The 20279-nt window shown below is 36.6% G+C and overlaps 1 protein-coding gene across 6 annotated transcripts in view; it reads right to left on the bottom strand.

Moving 5' to 3' along the window:
• ANLN (anillin, actin binding protein) overlaps positions 1-20279 on the bottom strand; it is a 63859-nt gene that overhangs the window by 7435 nt on the left and 36145 nt on the right. For 3 of the 6 annotated variants that reach the window (XM_008967841.4, XM_008967842.4, XM_008967843.4), the window contains 6 exons: positions 20237-20275; positions 19941-19962; positions 18949-19061; positions 17612-17665; positions 7030-7116; positions 2469-2576 (listed from right to left, as the gene is read on the bottom strand). In XM_008967841.4, the coding sequence (XP_008966089.1) occupies positions 2469-2576; positions 7030-7116; positions 17612-17665; positions 18949-19061; positions 19941-19962; positions 20237-20275 (423 nt within the window). The remainder of the gene's footprint in view (positions 1-2468; positions 2577-7029; positions 7117-17611; positions 17666-18948; positions 19062-19940; positions 19963-20236; positions 20276-20279) is intronic. The other 3 variants (XM_003814965.5, XM_055115839.2, XM_003814966.5) reach the window with 1 other exon arrangement.

Below are 20279 nucleotides of genomic sequence, written 5' to 3'. Positions count from 1 at the left end.
GATGCTGGCCCAATTGGTTATTCAGATGAAAAAAAAATCAATTCTAGGGAAATTAAATGTGAAGTATAAAACTCTGTAACTTTAGAAAGAGGTATAAAAGAAATCTTTGACTCCAGGATAAGGATAGTTTCTTAAATTAGACCCTAAAAAGCACAAAGCAATAGACTAGCAGGTCTGATTACCTTAACATTAGAAAAGTCTGTGCATGAAAAGACACTATAAAGATAAATTAAAAGATACGCCAGGCCTAAGACTAGGGAAATATAATTGCAATGCATCAAAAAATATTAAAATGAATAATATAGAGACAATCAGTTCATACGAGAGAAAATATAAATGGCCATACACACTCTTATGCTTAGAAAAGATACTTAGTCTAGTAATCAAGAAGATACAAAATTTTTTTAAATGAGAGTATATTTCACATCTGTCATACTGATAGAAGTTTAAAAGGCTGACATATGATGTGTTGGTGGGAATACGAAAAGCTGAGAACTTTCAAATACTCCTGGTGGGAATGGAAAATCGTACAACCACTTTTGAGACTCATTTGACAAAATCAAGTTGTAGATGTGCAAACCCTACAACCCAGCAATTCTGCTACTAGGTAACATTCAAAAAAGAACTCTCATCCATGTGTACAAGAAACTAAATCTTCCTGCATGTGGGCTGTAAAAGGTACAAACCAAAACAAAATGAGAAGAAAGTGAATCACAGCAGCATTGTCTGTATACAACAATTTAGAAATAATCTAAGGGTCTCTAAACAGGAGAATGGATAAATTGTAATGTGCTCTTACAAAAGTATACTATACAGAGAAGAGGGGACAATCTAAAGCTACACATACCACCCCAGACAAATTTCACAAACCATACTGACCCAAAAAAGGCAAGTTGCAGAATAATACATACAATATGTTATTATCTGTATAATGTTTAAAAACATGCAATTGCAGCAACATATATTGTTTATATACATGTACAGGTTAAACATCCCAAATCTGAAAATCTTGAAATTTGAAATGCTCCAAAATCCAAAACTTTTTGAGAGTCAACATGATGCTCAAAGGAAATGCTCATTGGAGCATCTCAGATTTTGAATTTTTGGATTAGGAGATAATTAATTGGCAAGTATAATGCAAATATTCCAAAATCTGAAAAAAAAAAAAAGAATCCCAAATCTGAAACACCTCTAAATCCCAAGGATTATGAATAAAGGATATTCAATCTGTATAGTAAAAATTTAAATAAGTGCATGGGAACAATAAACAATTTTAGGGTAGAAGTTATCTCTGCGGGAGAGAGAATTACATGGGGAACTTCAACTGGAATAATAACACAGAGGTTGATGAAATTATTTTACGCCCTTTTGGATGTCTCAAACATTTCACAAATTTTTAAAATATTAATAATTGTAATGACTACAGTGTAACACACATAGCTATCCAACACAGCATTAGACTTATCTTTACTGATGCTGAAAGATGTTAGAATATTTTATCAAGTAAAAAATCAGATTATAAAAAGCATGCTTTTCCTTTAGAAAGATTCATAAATGAATAATTATTATATATTATACATTTTAAAAGTTTGAAAACATATCTAACCAAAATATGAACAATAGCTATGTCTATTATGGATGATTTTCCTTTTTAATTCTGCTTATTTCTATTTTCCAGTTTGGGGATAATAAATAATGTTACTTGGGCAATGATATTAACTTCTTTAAAAACATGATATATTACACAAAATCCTATTATTAAATTTTAGAAACAAAATACAAACGATTGTTCCTGTGGGTGGGTTTCCATTACTGTTTTACCCTAACTAACAAGATAAAAAATTAAATTTAAAACATTTCCAACTTCAAATGTCAACAAAAAATATAATTAAACATCCAGTAGAAAAGAAGGAAAAATATACATGTTAAGGCATTTTAAGAGTGGTCAAATCATAGGGAATGGATAGGATATAAAAATTTTAAAGGATTATCACACACACACACACACACCTACAACAAAAACATTTTTTTTTTTTTTTTCGAGATGGAGTCTTGCTCTGTCGCTCAGGCTGGAGTGCCATGGCGTGATCTCGGCTCACTGCAACCTTGGTCTCCTGGATCCAAGAGATTCCCCTGCCTCAGCCTCCTGAGTAGCTGGGATTACAGGCACCTGCCACCACACCCAGCTAATTTTTGTATTTTTAGCAGAGACAGGATTTCGCCATGTTGGCCAGGCTGGTCTCGAACTCCTGACCTCAGGTGATCTGCCCACCTTGGCCTCCCAAAGTGCTGGGATTATAGGCGTAAGCCACTGAGCCTGGCCAACAAGAACATTTTTAATGGCTTAGTGAGTACACAAAAAGGGTTATTAATTTGGGTGAGTGATGGGGGCCAGAGGGAACATTTGCATGAACACTACACGAAAGTCAATCAGGGCTTTCACCACCAAACAGTACTATTTAAATTACCTTTCGTTTCTCATCATCTGGATAAGTCCAATAAGATATACAGTTTCCAGAAAGAACACACCATCTTCGATGCCAGGCACCAAAACCACTAACATCTTCAAATATGGTCTGGAAAAGTCAATTGAAATGCTGGCTTTAGAAAGTTGAGGAAAATGTCCTAACAATGAAATGCTGATTCTGTACACTAACTGTAGTATGTTGACATATTTCATATCTCAAAACCTATTTGTATGTTTTTTTATCATGTCTTTTATCTTAGTAATAAAAATCACTGATTATTCATATCAGAAATTTACTTCAACATCATCTACAAGCATTTAAAAACATTCAGATATCAACCCTAAATTAAATACCTCTACCTACTTTTAGACTTTTAAAAAGTATAGTGTCCCTAACCAAATGCTCCTTAAACAACAGAAATGCCTCAAGTGTTGGAGAATTAATAATACAAAATTACCATACCTTATATATTTTAAAAAACTAATGATAACATATTAAGTTAAACCTATCTTAATATGCAAGACTGGCATTTAATCTTTATTCAGGAGATCAAGTTTTCTAACAGGATTAGAAAAGAGTTAACTTATGATCATAGGCCTTGGTCAATAACCATGATAAACATCACAACTCCAAGCCCGCTGCTGGGCCGTGAGACACGCTTGAAGTGGTGCCTCCCTGCCATCAGGCGTTTGTCCTTAGGAATGCTAGCTATATGCTAAAGGTAGGCAAGGCAGTAGTGTTGGCTAGAAACAGGACTCCAGAATAGGCAACTAATAACATCTGGTTTTGTTCCACGGAAGCACTTCCACTTAAACAGGGTAAGTAGAAGCTAAGAGTTTTTCCCCCATTATTTTTTAGTTATAGTCATAACAGAGCCCTAATCTATATAGAAGCCCTCACTTTTAATTTAAAAAAAACAACAAACAAAAAGGCCAGGCGCAGTGGCTCACACCTGTAATCCCAGCACTTTGGGAGGCCGAGGCGGGCGGATCACGAGGTCAGGAGATCGAGACCACCCTGGCTAACACAGTGAAATCCCATCTCTACTAAAAATACAAAAATTAGCCAGGCGTGGCGGTGAGCATCTGTAGTCTCAGCTACTCAGGAGGCTGAGGCAAGAGAATGGCATGAACCCGGGAGATGGAGCTTACGGTGAGCCAAGATCGCGTCACTGCATTCCAGCCTGGGTGACAGAGTGAGACTCCATCTCAAAAAAATGTATAAAAATATAAATAAATAAAAATAAAAAAAACAACATTCATCTGGGAACTTCTGTGTTAAAGAACAAAGCAAGGTAAAAACATAACAATGCTGTAGATCAGGGAAACCTTTTCTATAAGGGCCAGAGAGTAAATATTTTAGACTTTGGGCCATACGGTCCCTGCCACAGCTACTCAGCTCAGCTGCTGTGGCACAGAAGCAGCCACAGATGCTAAGTAAGCAGATCAGCCTATGTTCCAATCAAAGACTATAAAAACAGTCAGTGAGGGCTGCTGTGCTGCCCTCTGATACAGATGATCCAAAGGCATCTTTGCGTTTGATTTTAGATTACCTTCATATTCCAACTTTACTTCTCTGATTGTTGAGAAGCTAAGAATAAACTAGTATTACTTGGTTGTTGCTGTGAGGAACCATTCTAAGCATATCTTTAAATTATCTCAACTACTCCTCTAAGTATTTTTAAATTATCTCAACTAGTCCTTACTCCAACCCTATGACAATAGGATATACACTCTTCTCAATTCACTGTTTTATGTAAATTTCCCAAAAGGTGGCTTGAATCAAGAGTCTAATTTCTGGCCATGATGTGTGGGAGCAAATGTTACCAAGCTAGATTGACACCTCAGATTAATTGGCTTGCTCCAACCATATGCTCTCCTGCCTCACCTTTTTCCTCCTCCCCTAATCCTTCCATTTTCCTCCCAAAGCAGCCTTTTTCTAGGCAACACTGCTTACAGCTCCCCAAGGAAGAAAGAAAGGAATATTGTTATTTCAAGCACAAGTTAACACAAATCACTCACCAGCTCCCTCCTGTGTTAACGTTCACCTTTTACATCATAAAGGTAATAAACAGACAAGGTAACTTTTGATAAACAAGATTAACACCAGCTATTATGACATCCTACTATAATCAGAGAGGAATAAGAAAAGGACAGCCTTTTCATTTCTATAGCTGAGGAAACAGAGGGCCAAGGAAATTAAGTGACATCACACAGACCACAAAAATGGAACCTTCTGGCTGCCAATCCGGATCGCCTGCCTCTTGCTGCTCCTCAGTGGAGGCAGAGCTAGCCCGGCACCCTGTCAGAACCACTTACCTGTCTCTTTGGTTGGAGTCGCCCTCCTCCAGGGCAGCCCTGGCACATCAGGAAAGGAAGCTGAGCTGAGGAGCTTACATTTCCATTACTACCTCTAATTTTTTATAGGGGATAGAGGCAATTAAAATGCAATGTTTAGGCAGAGGACAGAAGTTATGTCGGGGAATCCAGAGCTCTTTCTTACTACATTTTTGTAAGTGTGGATGTGAGAAGAATGGGCTACAGGATTCAAGACAGAGTAAACTTGAAGAGATCTAACAAGCTTGTTAAGAGCCCATCTAAAAAACTAATTAGGTGAGACGTTATATGCAAATGGACCAGCTATCTTAACAGAGCCTATCCATTGCTAAAGGCATCAAAAATAAAATGTAAAAATGTTTACAAGAAAAGAAAAGGTCATTAGGCAAATACTGCCTTCAAGTCAGAAATTTACACTCTTCCAAGACTATCTAGTGCCACCTGCTGGATTTATATGTGATAAAACCTAATAAGGAAGGAAAAAATACTGTTAATAAGTAGCAATTCCCAATCCTTGGGAAGTCGGCTACAGTTACTTAGACCACCGGGCTTTCCTTACTATCTAGCTCTTCTTTCTGAACCTTTGACAGCAGTTACAAACTGACTTGTAACATCCCTTGCATCATTCAAGTTCTTGCTTCACAGAGAACACCAAAGCAAGTGGATTTTCTCTACTTCTTGTACCATACTCACAATCTTCTATGCATTCTACACACATACTTTCCTCCTCTGATAATGAGAAAACTGTAAATTCTGTATCAAATAAATCCTGTGAATTGTGGCTTGGGCTTAATTCTTCCCATTCTCATGACCTTGCTCTATGAATTACCCCATAAGCCCTAGATCAGGTCCTCCATGGCCTCTATCTTCAATCTCTTTGGCCCTATTAGAAGCTACCCATCTACATTTAAAGCCGCTTACGTCTCTCCCATCTTAACAAAATGTTGACAAAATCCTCCTTTCACCCTACATACCTCTGCAAGCATAACACTCTTCTCTCCTTACTCCTTCACTGCCAAAGTGTTTCCAAGAGTTTCCAAGCTCCTGTGCTCATTCCTCATCTCCCACTCACTCTGGACCCATTTGCAGTCTAGCATCTGCCCTCACCTGCGCCAGAATGATCACCCAATAATAAGTCCAACAGTCCTAACAGAATCTGATCTAACTTAACCACTCCCTCCTTTCAATGTTCTCTTCTATTGACAATCATGAGGCTAGATTCTCCGTTTCTCTCCCTGCAGTCTCCTCTGAGGCTTCCCTCCTTCCATCCGTCCTTTCAATGCTGGCACTCCTCCAGTGAGTTGGCTCTGCTTCCCTCACTTGCCCTGGGCTTCCCCATGCTGCAGATATCCACATCTTTACCTCTACTAAATGTCTGTCTTGAGCTCCAAACCCAGAACTTTCACACATGTTTCCAGGCATCTAAAATTCAAATCATGTAAAACTTAACTCATTAAAATTTCCCACATTGGTGGGAACTGACTAGTCTTCTTCGGGGTTGTCATTCTCCAATCTGCTTTCCACATTGGTCAGAATGATTTTCTCAATCCCAAGTTGGATAATTTCCTCTGCTTAAAATCCTATAAGAGTAACTCACTGACTCTAGGATAAAGTCCAAATTCTTTAAAAGGCCCTTGAACTCTTGCCCCATTTCCCCTAACCACGCTTTCCTCCTCATTCCCCACCCACCAATCACATGCATGCACTCAAACTCTAAGCCCTAGCTATCCTGAAATACCTTCCACTGTCTGCATGTGTCATTCTTCTTTTCTTTGGGTAGGAGTGACAAAGAAGGGCCCTTCAAGCCACTGTACATTCTCCCCCTATCTGGAGCACTTCTCATCTTTCTCCCGGATTAACTTACTCAGTTTAGAAATTACTTCTCTCAGCAGTTCCCTTTATCCCACCCCACACAGAGTCAAGACCTGGTGTCCCACCAATTGACACCGATGCACCCTGTTTTCTCCTATTAGAGTATTATATTGTGCTTGTCTGTTCATTTGTATTTCTCTCTCCTAAACTAAAAGCTCAAGAGCAGAGGAATTATTTTTTGTGGTCTTTTACATTCCAATGGCAGCACAGTGATTGGCATATAAAGGACATAAAACAAATCTTTACTGAACCAACTTATTACTTAATCACAAAGGATTTCATTCCTATGGGAAACAAGTCTGTATTTCACAAAATGGAAAAAAGGAAGTTAAAGACTAAGTGATGTTACTTACTAGAAAACCTCTTTCTTCAACACTGGAATTCACTTGACATTTTATTTTTAAATAAATATGACCTTCCAAAGAAGATAAAAAGGGGACCTGCAAAGAAAACAGGTAAATTATTTGCAAAACAGGTTCAAAGTGTGATTTTTCTTGATAAATCATGTATAAATCATGAACAGAGACTATTACAACTTGAAAACAGAGCATTTTCTAAAGTTGGAATATAAAAGACATGGCCAAAAAGCCATTGGTTCCTTACCAACAAATACTTTTGAAGAATAAATTCATTTAAGGTAAAGCTTGACAAAACCAAAAGCCCTAAGTCTCAAGTTAATGTGAGAAAGAAAACAGAAGACAATATTTGGGTTTATCTATTCTCCATCAACAGGAGAATATACTCAATAAGAGACTGATAAACCAACCTGTAAATTCACACCACACAATACCACCCAGCAATAAAGAACAATAAACTGCAGATATGGAAAAGCCAGTCCTTGAATTCATATGTAATTGCAAGAGACCCCAAACAACCAAATCAATCTAGAAAATTAAGAACAAAGTTGAAGGAATCATATTTCCCAATTTCAAAACGTAACGCAAAACTTTGGTAATCAAAGCAGTGTGGGCTGGCTGGACATGGTAGTTCACGCCTGTAATCCCAGCACTTTGGAAGGCCATGGAGTGGGGATCACTTGAACCCAGGAGCTCAAGACCAGCCTGGGTAACATAGCAAGACCTCGTCTCTATTAAACATGAAAAAATTAGCCAGGTGTGGTGGCAGATGTCTGTAGTACCAGCTACTTGGAAGGCTGAGGCAGGAGGATCACTTGAGTCCAAAAGTTTAAGGTTGCAGTGAGCTATGATCATGCCACTGCACTCTGGCCTGGGCAAAAGACCAAAACTTTGTCTCAAAGAAACAAAATCAAAAACACCAGTGTGGTGCTGGCATAAGAACAGACATATGGACAAAAGAAATGGAATTGAGAGACCAGACATAAACCCATACATCTTATGGCCAACTGATTTTTGACAAGGATGCCAAGACCATTTAAAGCAGAAGAGCAGCCTTTTCAAAAAATGGTGCAGAGAAAATTAGATATCCACACCCACCAAGAGTGATGGTGGACCTTCACTTCATACCATTTATAAAAATTAAACCCAAATGGATAATATCCTAAGTATGAGAGCTAAAATTATAAAACTCTCAGAAAGACTGGGCGTGGTGGCTCACGCCTGTAATCCCAGCACTTTGGGAGGCTGAGGCGGGTGAATCACCTGAGGTTAGGAGTTCAAGATCAGCTTGGCCTTGAAGGGATTTCACCTTCAACATGGTGAAATCCCATCTGTACTAAAAATACAAAAATTAGCCAGCATGGTGGCACATGCCTGTAATCCCAGCTACTCGGGAGGCTGAGGCAGGAGAATCACTTGAACCCAGAGGCAGAGGTTGCAGTGTGCCAAGATTGTGCCATTGCACTCCAGCCTGGGCAACAAGAGTGAAACTCTCAAAAAAAAATTTTAAAAATAAAATAAAATAAAACTCTTAGAAAGAAAACATAGAGGTAAAGCTTTGTGATCATGGATTTAGCAATGGATTTTCAGATATGATACCAAAGGCACAAGCAACATGAGGAAAAAATAGATAAATTAGACTTCACCAGAATTAAAAACCTTTCATTACAGAGGTTCCACAAAAAAAAAAAAAAATGAAAAAATAAAACTACCATATAACCCAGCAATCCCACTTCCAGGTATTTATCAAAAGGATTGAAATGGGTTCTTGAAGTGCTATCTGCACTCTCACGTTCACTGCAGCATTATTCACAATAGCTAAGAGATGGAAATAATCTAAGTGCCCATCAATAAATGAAGAGGCCAAAAAAATGCGGTACATACATACAATGAAAAATTCTTTAGCATAGAAAAAGGAGATCCTGTCATATGCTACAACATGAACAAACTTTGAGGACATTATGCTAAATGAAATAAGCTAGTCAGAGAAAGACAAACACTACACGACTCCACTTATCATGAAGTATCTACATTTGACCTTATCCAAAAGGCTGAAAAGCAACATATGAAATCTAATTTAAAGTAGCCAACCTCATAGAAGCAGAAACTACAGTGGTGGCTGCCAGGGAGGGGGGAGGAGAATATGAGGAGCTGCAGTTCCACGAGTATAGAATTTCAGTCATGCAAAATGAAGAAAATTCTATAGATCTGCTATATAACATAATGCTTATAGTTCACAATAATTCACTGTATACTTAAAAATTTCTTCAAAAGATAAATACCATGTATTATTTACCACAATAAAAAAAAATTATAGACCTTTGCACATCAAAGCACTTTATTAAGAAAGTGAAAAGACAGTCTATGGAATGGTTTGAAATATTTGTCAATTATATATCTGATAATATCCAGAATACACAAAGAAAACTCTTACAACTCAGTAACAAAAAGACAACCCAACTAAAACAACTCAGACAAACCAAACTGAAAATTTGGCAAAGGACTTGAATAGACATTTCTTCAAAGATACACATTTTATCTTCCAATGAGCACATGAAAAGACATTTAACATCAACAGTCATTAGGGAAGTTCAAATCAAACCTACGATGAGGAACCACTTCACACCCACTAGGATGGTTATAATTTAAAAATAAAACGAACAGAAAATAAACAATGGAAAAGATGTAGGAAAATGGGAACCCACATTAATGGTAGAAATATCAAATGGTCTAGATGCTTTGAAAAAGTTTAGCGGTTCCTAAAAATAATTATCACATGATCCCATAATTCTGCTCCTATGTATATCCCATGTATACGTACAAAAGAACTGAAAACAGGTACTCAAATCATGCACACACATGTTCAAAGCAGCTCTATTCACAATAGGCAAAATGCGGAAACAGCCCAAATATCTATCAATGAATGAACAGAAAAATGAAATGCTGTATATACATATAATAGAATATTATTCAGCCATAAAAAGAAATGAAGTTCTAATACACGCTACATCATGGATGTACTTCCGAAACATTACACTAAGGGAAATAAGCCAGACATAAAAAGTTACATATTGTATGATGATTCCATTTATATGAAATATACAGAATAGATATGTCCATAGAAACCAAATGCAGATTGATGGTTGTCAGGGGCTTGGGGGAGGGAAGATGGGCAAAGACTGCTTAATGAGTAAGACTTTTTACTTTTAGAGACATAAAAATATTTCGAATTAGACAGAGGTATTTTGAACAACATTGTGAATGTACTAAATGCCACTGAATTGTTTACCTTAAAATTGTTACTTTGGTTACATGAATTTCATTTCAATACATTATTTTTTGAAAACAATGAAATACTAACATAAACAGCAGCATGGATAAATCTTAAAAACATCATGCTGAGCAAAAGAAATTAGATTCAAAAGAGTACACATTCTTTGATTCCACTTAAATGAAGTTCAAGCCAAGGTATGGTGGCTCACATGTGTAATCCCTGAACTTTGGGAGGCTGAGGCAAGAGGATCGCTTGAGCCCAGGAGTTCAAGACCAGCCTAGGCAACATAGTGAGACTCCCCCCTCATCTCTATTTTCTTTTTTAAAAGATAAAAATAAAAAATAAAAACAATAAATGGAGCTCAAGAACAAGCAAAACGAATCTAGGGTGAAAACAGAGATGAGAAGAATGGTTGCCTGTAGTGGTTGGGATTGACTAGATGGGAGTGATGGAAATGTCCCTTATTTTGACTAGGTTTTGGTTATATAGGTGTATTCATTTGTTAAAACTCACTGAATGCTACACTTAAGGTGTCTATAATTAACTGAACATAATCTTTTTACAACTATATTGAGTACAATAAATTGAACATATTTAAAGTGTAGGGTTTGATGAATTTTGATATATGTATATTATAACCCATGAAACCTTGACCACAATCATAATAATGAACATTTCCATCACCCTCTAAAGCTCCCTCCCATAATCCTGCCTCCCTGTATTCCCATCTCCAGGAAACCAATGATATGCTTTCTGTTGCTATAGGTGATTTTTCATGCATGTCCATTTACACAACAAAAACAGGTGTTTTTTTTTTTGTTTTGTTTTTGAGACAGAGTCTCATTCTGTTACCCGGGCTGCAGTGGCACAATCTTGGCTCACTGCAAGCTCCGCCTCCCAGGTTCAAGCAATTCTCGCGCCTCAGCCTCTCCTGTAATCCTGGGGTTACAGGCATGCACCACTACACCTGGCTAATTTTTGTATTTTTAATAGAGATGGGGTTTCATGATGTTGACCAGGCAGGTCTTGAGCTCCTGACCTCAAGTCATCCAGCCGCCTTGGCCTCCCAAAGTGCTGGGATTACAGGCATGAGCCACTGTGCCTGGCCAAAAAGAAGTATTTTTAAAGAAAAGGAACCTAAACATGTAAGAAAATATTCTTAGCAACTTAGCAGAGGAGCAACCTTGCCATAAGCAACAAATTTTGCAGGGAAAAGGAGAAACCAGTTGAGCCTTCAATGGTTGAGCATGGGCTGAGGTAGACAGGCATCTCAAGAAGCAGAGGCAGAGCTAGCTCTCCCTACCTGCCAATTCTCCCCAACAGGAATTTTGCTGAGAAGTGATGGTTGAAGACATGTCTAAAAAGCAGAGAGAAATCTTGTAGACGTGCAGTACTTAGATCTCAAAGTTCTGCTCAAAGGTGGGGCCTGAAACCATTCTCAAAGCATTTAAAACAAAATTTGAACCAAATCTATCCATAGCCTAATTTCAGCTCAGTTTCTGATTACGTAAGAGACCAGTCCCTAATCTATACTGTCTGAAAGACAAAAGAACAAGGTATTACCTATTTCAGTCTCTACTGTTCTTTTATAATATAATATCTGGCCTACAGTTAAAAAATTATAAGACGTGAAAAAGTAGGAAAACATGGAGCTTATCAAGGGAAAAAAAATCCTGTCAATAGCAGATCCACAGATGATCTAAACGTTAGAATTAGAAAACAAAAACATTTATACAACATTAAAATATTTAGATGAAAAGAGATGGAGAAAAATTAGTGAGAAAATGGAGAACTTCAGCAGAGAAAATGAAACCGTAAAAAAAGATCCAAATGAAAATTTCAGAACTAAAAAAAAATCTGAATTTAAAAATGCATTGGCTAGGCTTCAAAGCCTAGATCACATCAAGAAAAAAACAGGTGAACTTGAAGAACTGATAAATAGAAACCACCAAAAATGAAGCACAAAGAAAAAAGAATTAAATGAAAACCAAAAAGAATGTCACAGACCTGTAGAAAAATAGTCAATAGTCTACATTAACTGGAGTTTCAGAAAGGAGAGAGCAGGGCAGAAGAAATAACTTTAAGAGACAATGGCTGAGTATTTGCTAAGACTTATAAAACAACTAATTACAGATCATAAAGCTCAGTGAAACCAAACAGGATAAATACAAAGAAAACTACACATAGGCACATTAAAATCAAACCGTTAAAAATGCAAAATAAAAAAACAGAAAAGAATGATGGCTGGCTGACTTCTTATTAGAAACAATTAAAGCCATAAACAATAAATTAACATCTTTAAAGAATTGAAAAGATAAAAACCTGTCAACTTAGCAGTCCCAGTGACAATATCCTTCAGAAATTAAGGCAATATAAAAACATTTCTGAACAAACAAAACCTAGAGATTTCATTTCCAGCAGAGCTATATTACAAGAAATAATAAAGACAGTTCTTTTTGACAGGACAATGATTTCAGATGGAATTCTCAATCTACAAGAAGGAAGAACACCAGAAATGGTAAATATAAGGACCAGTTTATAAAAATATAAAAGTTTCTTTTAAAAATTGATTCAAGAGGCTGGGCACAGTAGTTCACACCTGTAACCCCAGCACTTTGGGAGGCAAGGCAGGTGGATGGCTTGAGCCCAGGACTTCACGGCCAGCCTGGAAAACATAGCAAGACCCCATCTCTTAAAAAAACTGATTAAAGAAAAAGTAACAACAGTGCATTGTGCGGTTTATAACAAAGAAGTAAAATATACTGGGATGGGAAAATGAACTATACTGTTGTGAGGTTCATATTGTAAGTTACATGAAGCAGTGTAACAGTATTTCAAAATAGACTTTAATAAGGTAAGGATGCATACATTATTTCCTACCAACGCCTTAAAAAACAAAAACAAAAACAGGTAAGTACAGCTAAAAAATCCAAAAGAGGAGATTAAAAAGGATTACCAAAATACTCAATTAATCCAGAAGAAGGCAGGAAAGGAAAAACAAAGCAGTAAAGAACACATGAAACAAATAGAAAACAAATAACAAAATGGTAGACTAGGAGTTGGCAAACGTTTTCTATAACTTACACAGACTGTACATGGCACCATTCAGTCAGGAGAAATGTAAACAAATATAAAGATGCACTTTTTGTGAAATACATTTTGATCTTATATTGAAAATACAGTTTTTATGTGAGTGCAGGATTGCTATAAGAAAGACACACCTATAGACTCTAATATAGGATTAAAGGAAGGTGAAGGATCTTCAACTTGAATATTTAATGCCAGCAAAGGATGGTTTGATAATTTTAGAAAGAGGCTTTAAAAATGTCAAGATACAACAGAAGAAGCAGCTTCTACCAAATGAGACAGGAGATGAGTTCCCAGACACCATTAAGAAAATCAATGAAGAAAAAGGATATCTGCCTGAACAAGTTTGTTTTTTGATATTGTTTTCCAAAACAAGGTCTCACTCTGTCACTCAGGCTGAAGTGCAGTGGCGTGATCATAGCTCACTGCAGCCTTGAACTTCTGGGCTCAAGCAATTTCCCCATCTTAGCCTTCTGAATAGCTAGGGCTACAGGTGCGTACCACCACACCCAGCTAATATTTTTTCATTCTTTGACGAAAAAAACTTTTTTCATCATCTATGTTGCTCAGGCTGGTATTGAACTTCTGGCTTTAAACGATCCTCCCACTTTGGCCTCCCAAAGTGTTGGGATTGTAGGTATGAGCTACAGTGCCCAACCTGAACAAATTTTTAATTCAGATAAAAGTGCCCTATTCTGGGGGGAAAAAAAGAAAAAAGAAGGCCACAAGGGACATGTATTAGCAAGGAAGTGAGAACCAGAATTTAAGGCAGAAGGGATAGGCTAACTCCTGTTTTGTGTAAAGGTAAGTGGGTTTATGATCAGAACTGCCCTTATCTATAAAGCTGCTAACACCCAAGCCTTGAAGGGAAAAGATAAATGCCAACTGCTAGTCTTTTGGTTATACAAGGTCTGGATTGGTTCCATCGATGATTTGTCCCTGAAATCAAGAATAAAATGGTAACATATATATATATATATATATATATATACACACACACACACAGACACACACACACACATATATATACACACATATATATATGATAGATAGATAGATAGACAGATATCTAAAGTAATATTGACTTCTGAGTCAAGATAGAAAGGAAGATGGAAGTGTCTGTCATTTCTATTGCCCAGGGAAAAAGAATGGCATCCCAACTGGATTAATCTTAGTTAAGTCTAAATTTGAGTTTTTAGTATAATTAGTTTCCAATGATTTGACCCTCTAACATAGCAAAGATAACTTAAAGGGGGAATTCTAAGACAAAAAGTATAAATTTCAGTAGACTAATTTCATGAGATGAACCTCCAACTGCCCAAATTTGAAACCGATCCACAATGCAGAACCAAAACATCATATGCCTCATCATCCTATTTTGTAAAAATTCCCTTTTTGCTTTTCCTTACAGTGAGTTTTAAGTTCCTTAGGCTCTTTCCTCTCAATGCTATTTAACAGAATTCCATTGTTTAGCACAGAGCATGCTACTGATAACAAAAATCAGAACAATGAGAAGAAAATGTGCCCTCTTACTCTGTAGCTGAGGAAAAGTAGACAATATTTTTGGTTAGAAGCTTGTCCTGATAAAGAAGTAAATTGAAAATATTCACAAAAACATCAAGTTTACTACTCCTCCCCCTAGTTGAGTGTGGAGGGACACTTGTGTGAAAATGTATGATCCTATTCTGTTTTGTGTTTAACAAAGGAGTCTTTTAAGACATCCACACTTCAAAGATTATGTTAAGAGCTGTAAAATATAACCTACAGCCAGGGAGACTGTGTAATGTGTTATATGCTGGGATATTTTTGAGGGTGAAAGGGGCACCATTAATAATTACACAAGGCCAACAGGTATAAACTGGATAGTTTAGGGCATACCAGAATGCCTAACCATTTTCTTCAATCCCAAAACTGTATAATCCTAATTGGTTGTTTTACTTCAAAATTGTTTGCTCTAATAATATTTAAATTGACATTTCTATTTCCTAAAAGGTATAAATACCTATGAGGTTCCTTTAAGTCAGAAGAGGAACTTTGGGACATCCTTCTCCCTTTATCTATAATAGTATAATAAAACTATGACTGTTTTGGATTCCCTATTCAAAGAAAGGGTTTGAAAGTCTGACTCACTAAGATTTGTAATTTAAATTCCAGGATGCCAGGCTTTAAATCAGATCTGAATAGCCTCAAATAAAATGGAAATCCACTGACAGTGGTGTCCTAAATCCGTAGAGCAAACCAACTGGATTAACCTCAACAGAAATTCCACTCTGGAAGGACCTCACAGATAACCCCTGTGATTGTTGTATTACTGGTCAAGGCACCAGTAAAATAAACCAAGACTGCCTTGTACTGACAGTATCTGATAAGGCAGGAAAGACATGTATACTCTTTCAGTGACAATTAAATAGGATTATTACATGAGTATAGAAGGCCTTAAATTTTTCCCACCAACTTCAAGACCATTCAAACTTAACTATTTTAAATATTCTCCTACATCAAACCCAGGCAATTGGAACAAATATTTGCTTCCCCTCCTCACTCAGAAAAGCACAAAATTTGTTCCAGATTTTACTTCTAAATTGTACTGTATCTGACTGAGAAGGAGTCTCGAGAGTAAAAGACACAACAAATTAAATTGAGTGGTTTGATTTTGCACTCAATCATGTGGTTGGCTATTTAAGTTATAAATTCAAAGGAGTTAAGTGAATGGGAATATAATTTAATTTTAATTTGTAAATGTGACATTTTGATTCAAAATGGCAGCCAAAAAAGTTTTTAAAAGAACAGTCTATATTTAAGATATGTCATTGAAATCTCTTTCATTTTAGAGATTAATGAAATCTCTTACATATGTAGAAACTGGCTATGTGACAATACTGAGTAAAAAACACAGTTCGTAAAATCCCAATTCTTATGGTTATCTAATTTGCAAATCCTATTTTAAGAATTTAAAATAAAATAAAAAATACCATCCAGCATTTTGTTAACTAGCATCTCTTTAACCAAGAGAATGTTTGTAACTGACCTTTACAAGAATATTAAAAATCTTTAGATGGGCGCAGTGGCTCACTCCTGTAATCCCAGCACTTTGTGAGACCAAGGCGAGTAGATCGCCTGAGGTTGGGAGTTCAAGACTAGCCTGGGTAACATGGTGAAACCCTGTCTCTACTAAAAATACAAAAATTATCTGGGCATGGTGGTGCACACCTGTAATCCCAGCTACTCAGGAGGCTGAGGCATGAGAATTGCTTGAACCTGGGAGATGGAGGCTGTAGTGAGCCGAGATTGCGCCACTGCACTCCAGCTTGGGTGACAGAGTGAGACTCTATCTCAAAACAAAAAAAAAACTTTAAAAAGTCTTCCAAAATATATTATTATATTCAGTATAATTTCAGTGCTAAATGTATTATAATTTCAAAATTAACAAGCAAAGGGTCATCTATCTAGCAATATACCTATTAGCCAATTAAGACCATAAAAATTTTCTACTTTTGGCCAGGCACAGTGTTCACATCTGTAATCCCAGCACTTTGGGAGGCCAAGGAGGGCTGATCACCTGAGGTCAGGAGCACGAGACCAGCCTGGCCAATATGGTGAAACCCTGCCTCTACTAAAAATACAAAAACTAGCCAGATGTGGTGGCATGCACCTGTAGTCCCAGGTACTTGGGACACTGAGGCAGGAGAATCGCTTGAACCCAGGAGACGGAGGTTGCAGTGAGCCAAGATCACGCTACTGCACTCCAGCCTGGGTGACAGAGCAAAACTCCATCTCAAAAAAAAAAAAAAAAAAAAAAAAAATCTGCTTTTATTTAAAACATCACCAATAGCTCTTCCAGTATACAGGAGGTCAAAAATACTGAATAATTTTTAGTTTTAAATATAGTTACTAATTGGTATTCTAATTGTACCTAGAAAAATCAATATTGATGTGAATATAGGATTATAATGAACTATAAGAGAGAAGAAAGAATATGGAAAAAGACCCAAACACCAAACATGCATTGAAAAAATAGAAAACTTTCAAAAGAGGTTTTAAAGTATTGAGAGTGGAGAAAAAGACACCCATCTATAAGAGTCTCATGATAGAATAATGTACATAATGTCCTTAATTATTCAAAGTAAACAAAAAGATAGTTAGTAAAATATATGTAGATCAAAAATTAAGGATTGATTTTTAAGCTCATTAATTTCAAGCAAAGAAAATAATAGCAACCTTTTCCTGGAACAAATAGCCCAGTAGCTCTCGCTCTCTTACATCATAATTTATCTAAAACAGACAAAATAAGAGACAGAGAAAAAAAGACCCAGGATCACTCAACTGGTTAAAGTAGCTCAATTACTAAATAAAAAGTTACAAAAATTTTTTAAATTAACTTGTTAAAACACATTCATGCATTAATAGTAATCAAAACTTCAAATACAGTCTGCTTTTTGTCCATCAACTAAAAGAAAGCATTTCATAGAATTTTAGATTGTTTCAGGCTAACCTAATATTTCTGTACTGGAAAACAAGACCCTAGAGAGATGAGGTGACTTTGCTCAATGTTAAAGAGTAAATCACTAAGGGTAAATACTAGAAACCAGGGCTTCTAATTTTTACACTTCTTCATCTCTATATTCTCACTACAGAAATCTCACATGATAATATAAATTATCACTGTATTATATAGAAGTCAACCCAAGAAATAAAATTTGCCTCTAGTTGTCTCACTCCTTAAAATAGTCTTGGTGAAAAAAAGACTCAATACTGATGTTAACACAGATCTGATTTTTGAAGCTTCTAATATGAAAGGGAAGTATGAGAAGGAAATCTCTTAGATTCGTAAGTACTTTTCTAAGAGGTTAATCTACCTTTCACTATCTTGTCAAAACTAAATTCATAAAATATTGTTCATTTCAAAATATAGGTTCAAATAGGCTGGCCGGGCAAGGTGGCTCACACCTATAATCCCAGCACTTTGGGAGGCCAAGGCAGACAGATGGCCAGAGCCCAGGAGTTCGAGACCAGCCTAGCCAACATGATGAAACCCCATCTCTACAAAACAATAGTAAAAATTAGCCGGGCGTGGCATCACGCGCCTGTAGTCCCAGCTACTTGGAAGGTTAAGGTGGGAGCCCGCGAGGCTGAGGCTTCAGTGAGCCATGATCAGGCCACTGCACTCCAACCTAGGTGACAGAGTGAGACCCTGTCTCAAAAACAAAAAAACAAACAAAAAAAACACACAGAAATGGAAATAGGCAAGATATTATGTTTTAAAATTATAAACTTAACATCTAAATGCAGGAAGTAATACTTCTTTAGTCAGAAGTGATACTTAGAATAAGCAAGCATTCACTGAAGTTCTAACTATCAAAAGGGAGACATACTTCCAAGACAAAAAAAAAAAAACATTTAGGTACACTCATACCTAGCAAAAATGTGCAATTCTAAGAACATATGTTTTCAGTCGAAGATTTCAAATACCTAAAAGCATTGTGGCATTTCCATTGAGCTAATTTTTCTAAGATTAAAAAAAAAACACCACACCCTTAGAAGTAAAGTTGGATTACCTTGTCCAGAACAAACTTAGTATTTCCTACTGAAGACAATGATAATGTGTAAGATCCGACAAGGGCGAAGTTGCTGGTTCGCACAGCACTGAGACCTCCTGGACTGGCCATGACTGTGAAGAACGAGGAAATTAAGTTTAGTTCAGAATGACTTTTGTTAAGTATAAGTAACAATTCCTCACCCCATCCCAGTAGAAGAAAATTAAGCTGCCACAGAGAAAAAAAAACTGCCTCATTTTCCTTCATCTTTAAATATGGGGGGAAAAATCAACTTATTTCCTAATGAAAGAGGTACAAGCACTCCTTAATAATTGGGATGGATGTGTTTTTAAAGATATAGACCTAAAAATGTATGCATAAAAAGCAACTTCCCGATAAAAAACATGGAAAAGACTTCAGTGCTAGTTATAATGCAGGGTGACAAAATCAGCAGCAGAAAATATCTCTGTACAAGTCTCTTAGTAACTCTCTTGCGCCACAGAGAAGAAAGAGACCAATAGCCTAAAGGAAGTGAGTGAAACCAGCTCCATCCTAATTCCTTTTGGAAAAAGATAGGCCTAAAGTCATTCTAAAGAAGGCCTTTCCTGGCTTAACGGCATTCCAGTTCCCAGTGAACTAGAAAGATGCATTTCTGACATGATACAATGCCAGTTATGATCAGTAAAGCTAAAAGAAGTAAAATCTGCAGTATGGAAAGCACAAAACAAATCTATAGAACAATAAAAGTTGAAGTAAAGAGTAATGCTACCTGCTGCTAGAGCTGAATAACATGATGACTGGTGCCTCTATGGTGGTACCTAACAAAGGTGCAACCAAACTGCATCCTACTCTGGCCAGTAATCCTGTTACTAAGAAACTCACATAGAAAATATTATTCCAAAGGAGATCAAGGTAAACATTCACAAATCAAGATGGCCTATATATATGTAAATATGCAAGTGCTTAATTCCTTACCTTATTCTAAAGTTTCAAATAGTTCAAGATACACTCACCTGAAGAATGAATGTTGCTTTTCTAAAAAAAAAAAAAAAGGTGTGAAGAAGAAACATAAGTTATTTCCCTTATTTGATACAAAGATTTAAATATGAATCACTCATCTCTTTTAACACAATAAGAAATACATTTCAGAAAACACTTTTCCTACATAAATTACAGGGATTTCCCCCCATTAGTACATGTTAAAATTTTCCACAGTGCTCAAGGTTCAGAAATGGTTAACCAATTTAAAACTGTATGGGTAAGATGAAGATTTCTCAAGGAAGCTCAATTTCTCAAAAATTCTACTTACTGTGGTTATAGATGTGAGGAGTCGCTTTGGAGTAATAGCCTAA

This window comes from Pan paniscus, chromosome 6 (genome assembly GCF_029289425.2).
Source record: "Pan paniscus chromosome 6, NHGRI_mPanPan1-v2.0_pri, whole genome shotgun sequence".
NCBI lineage: Eukaryota > Metazoa > Chordata > Mammalia > Primates > Hominidae > Pan > Pan paniscus.
Note: the sequence above shows the minus strand (reverse complement) of the source record. Positions and strands in the feature narration are given on the sequence as shown.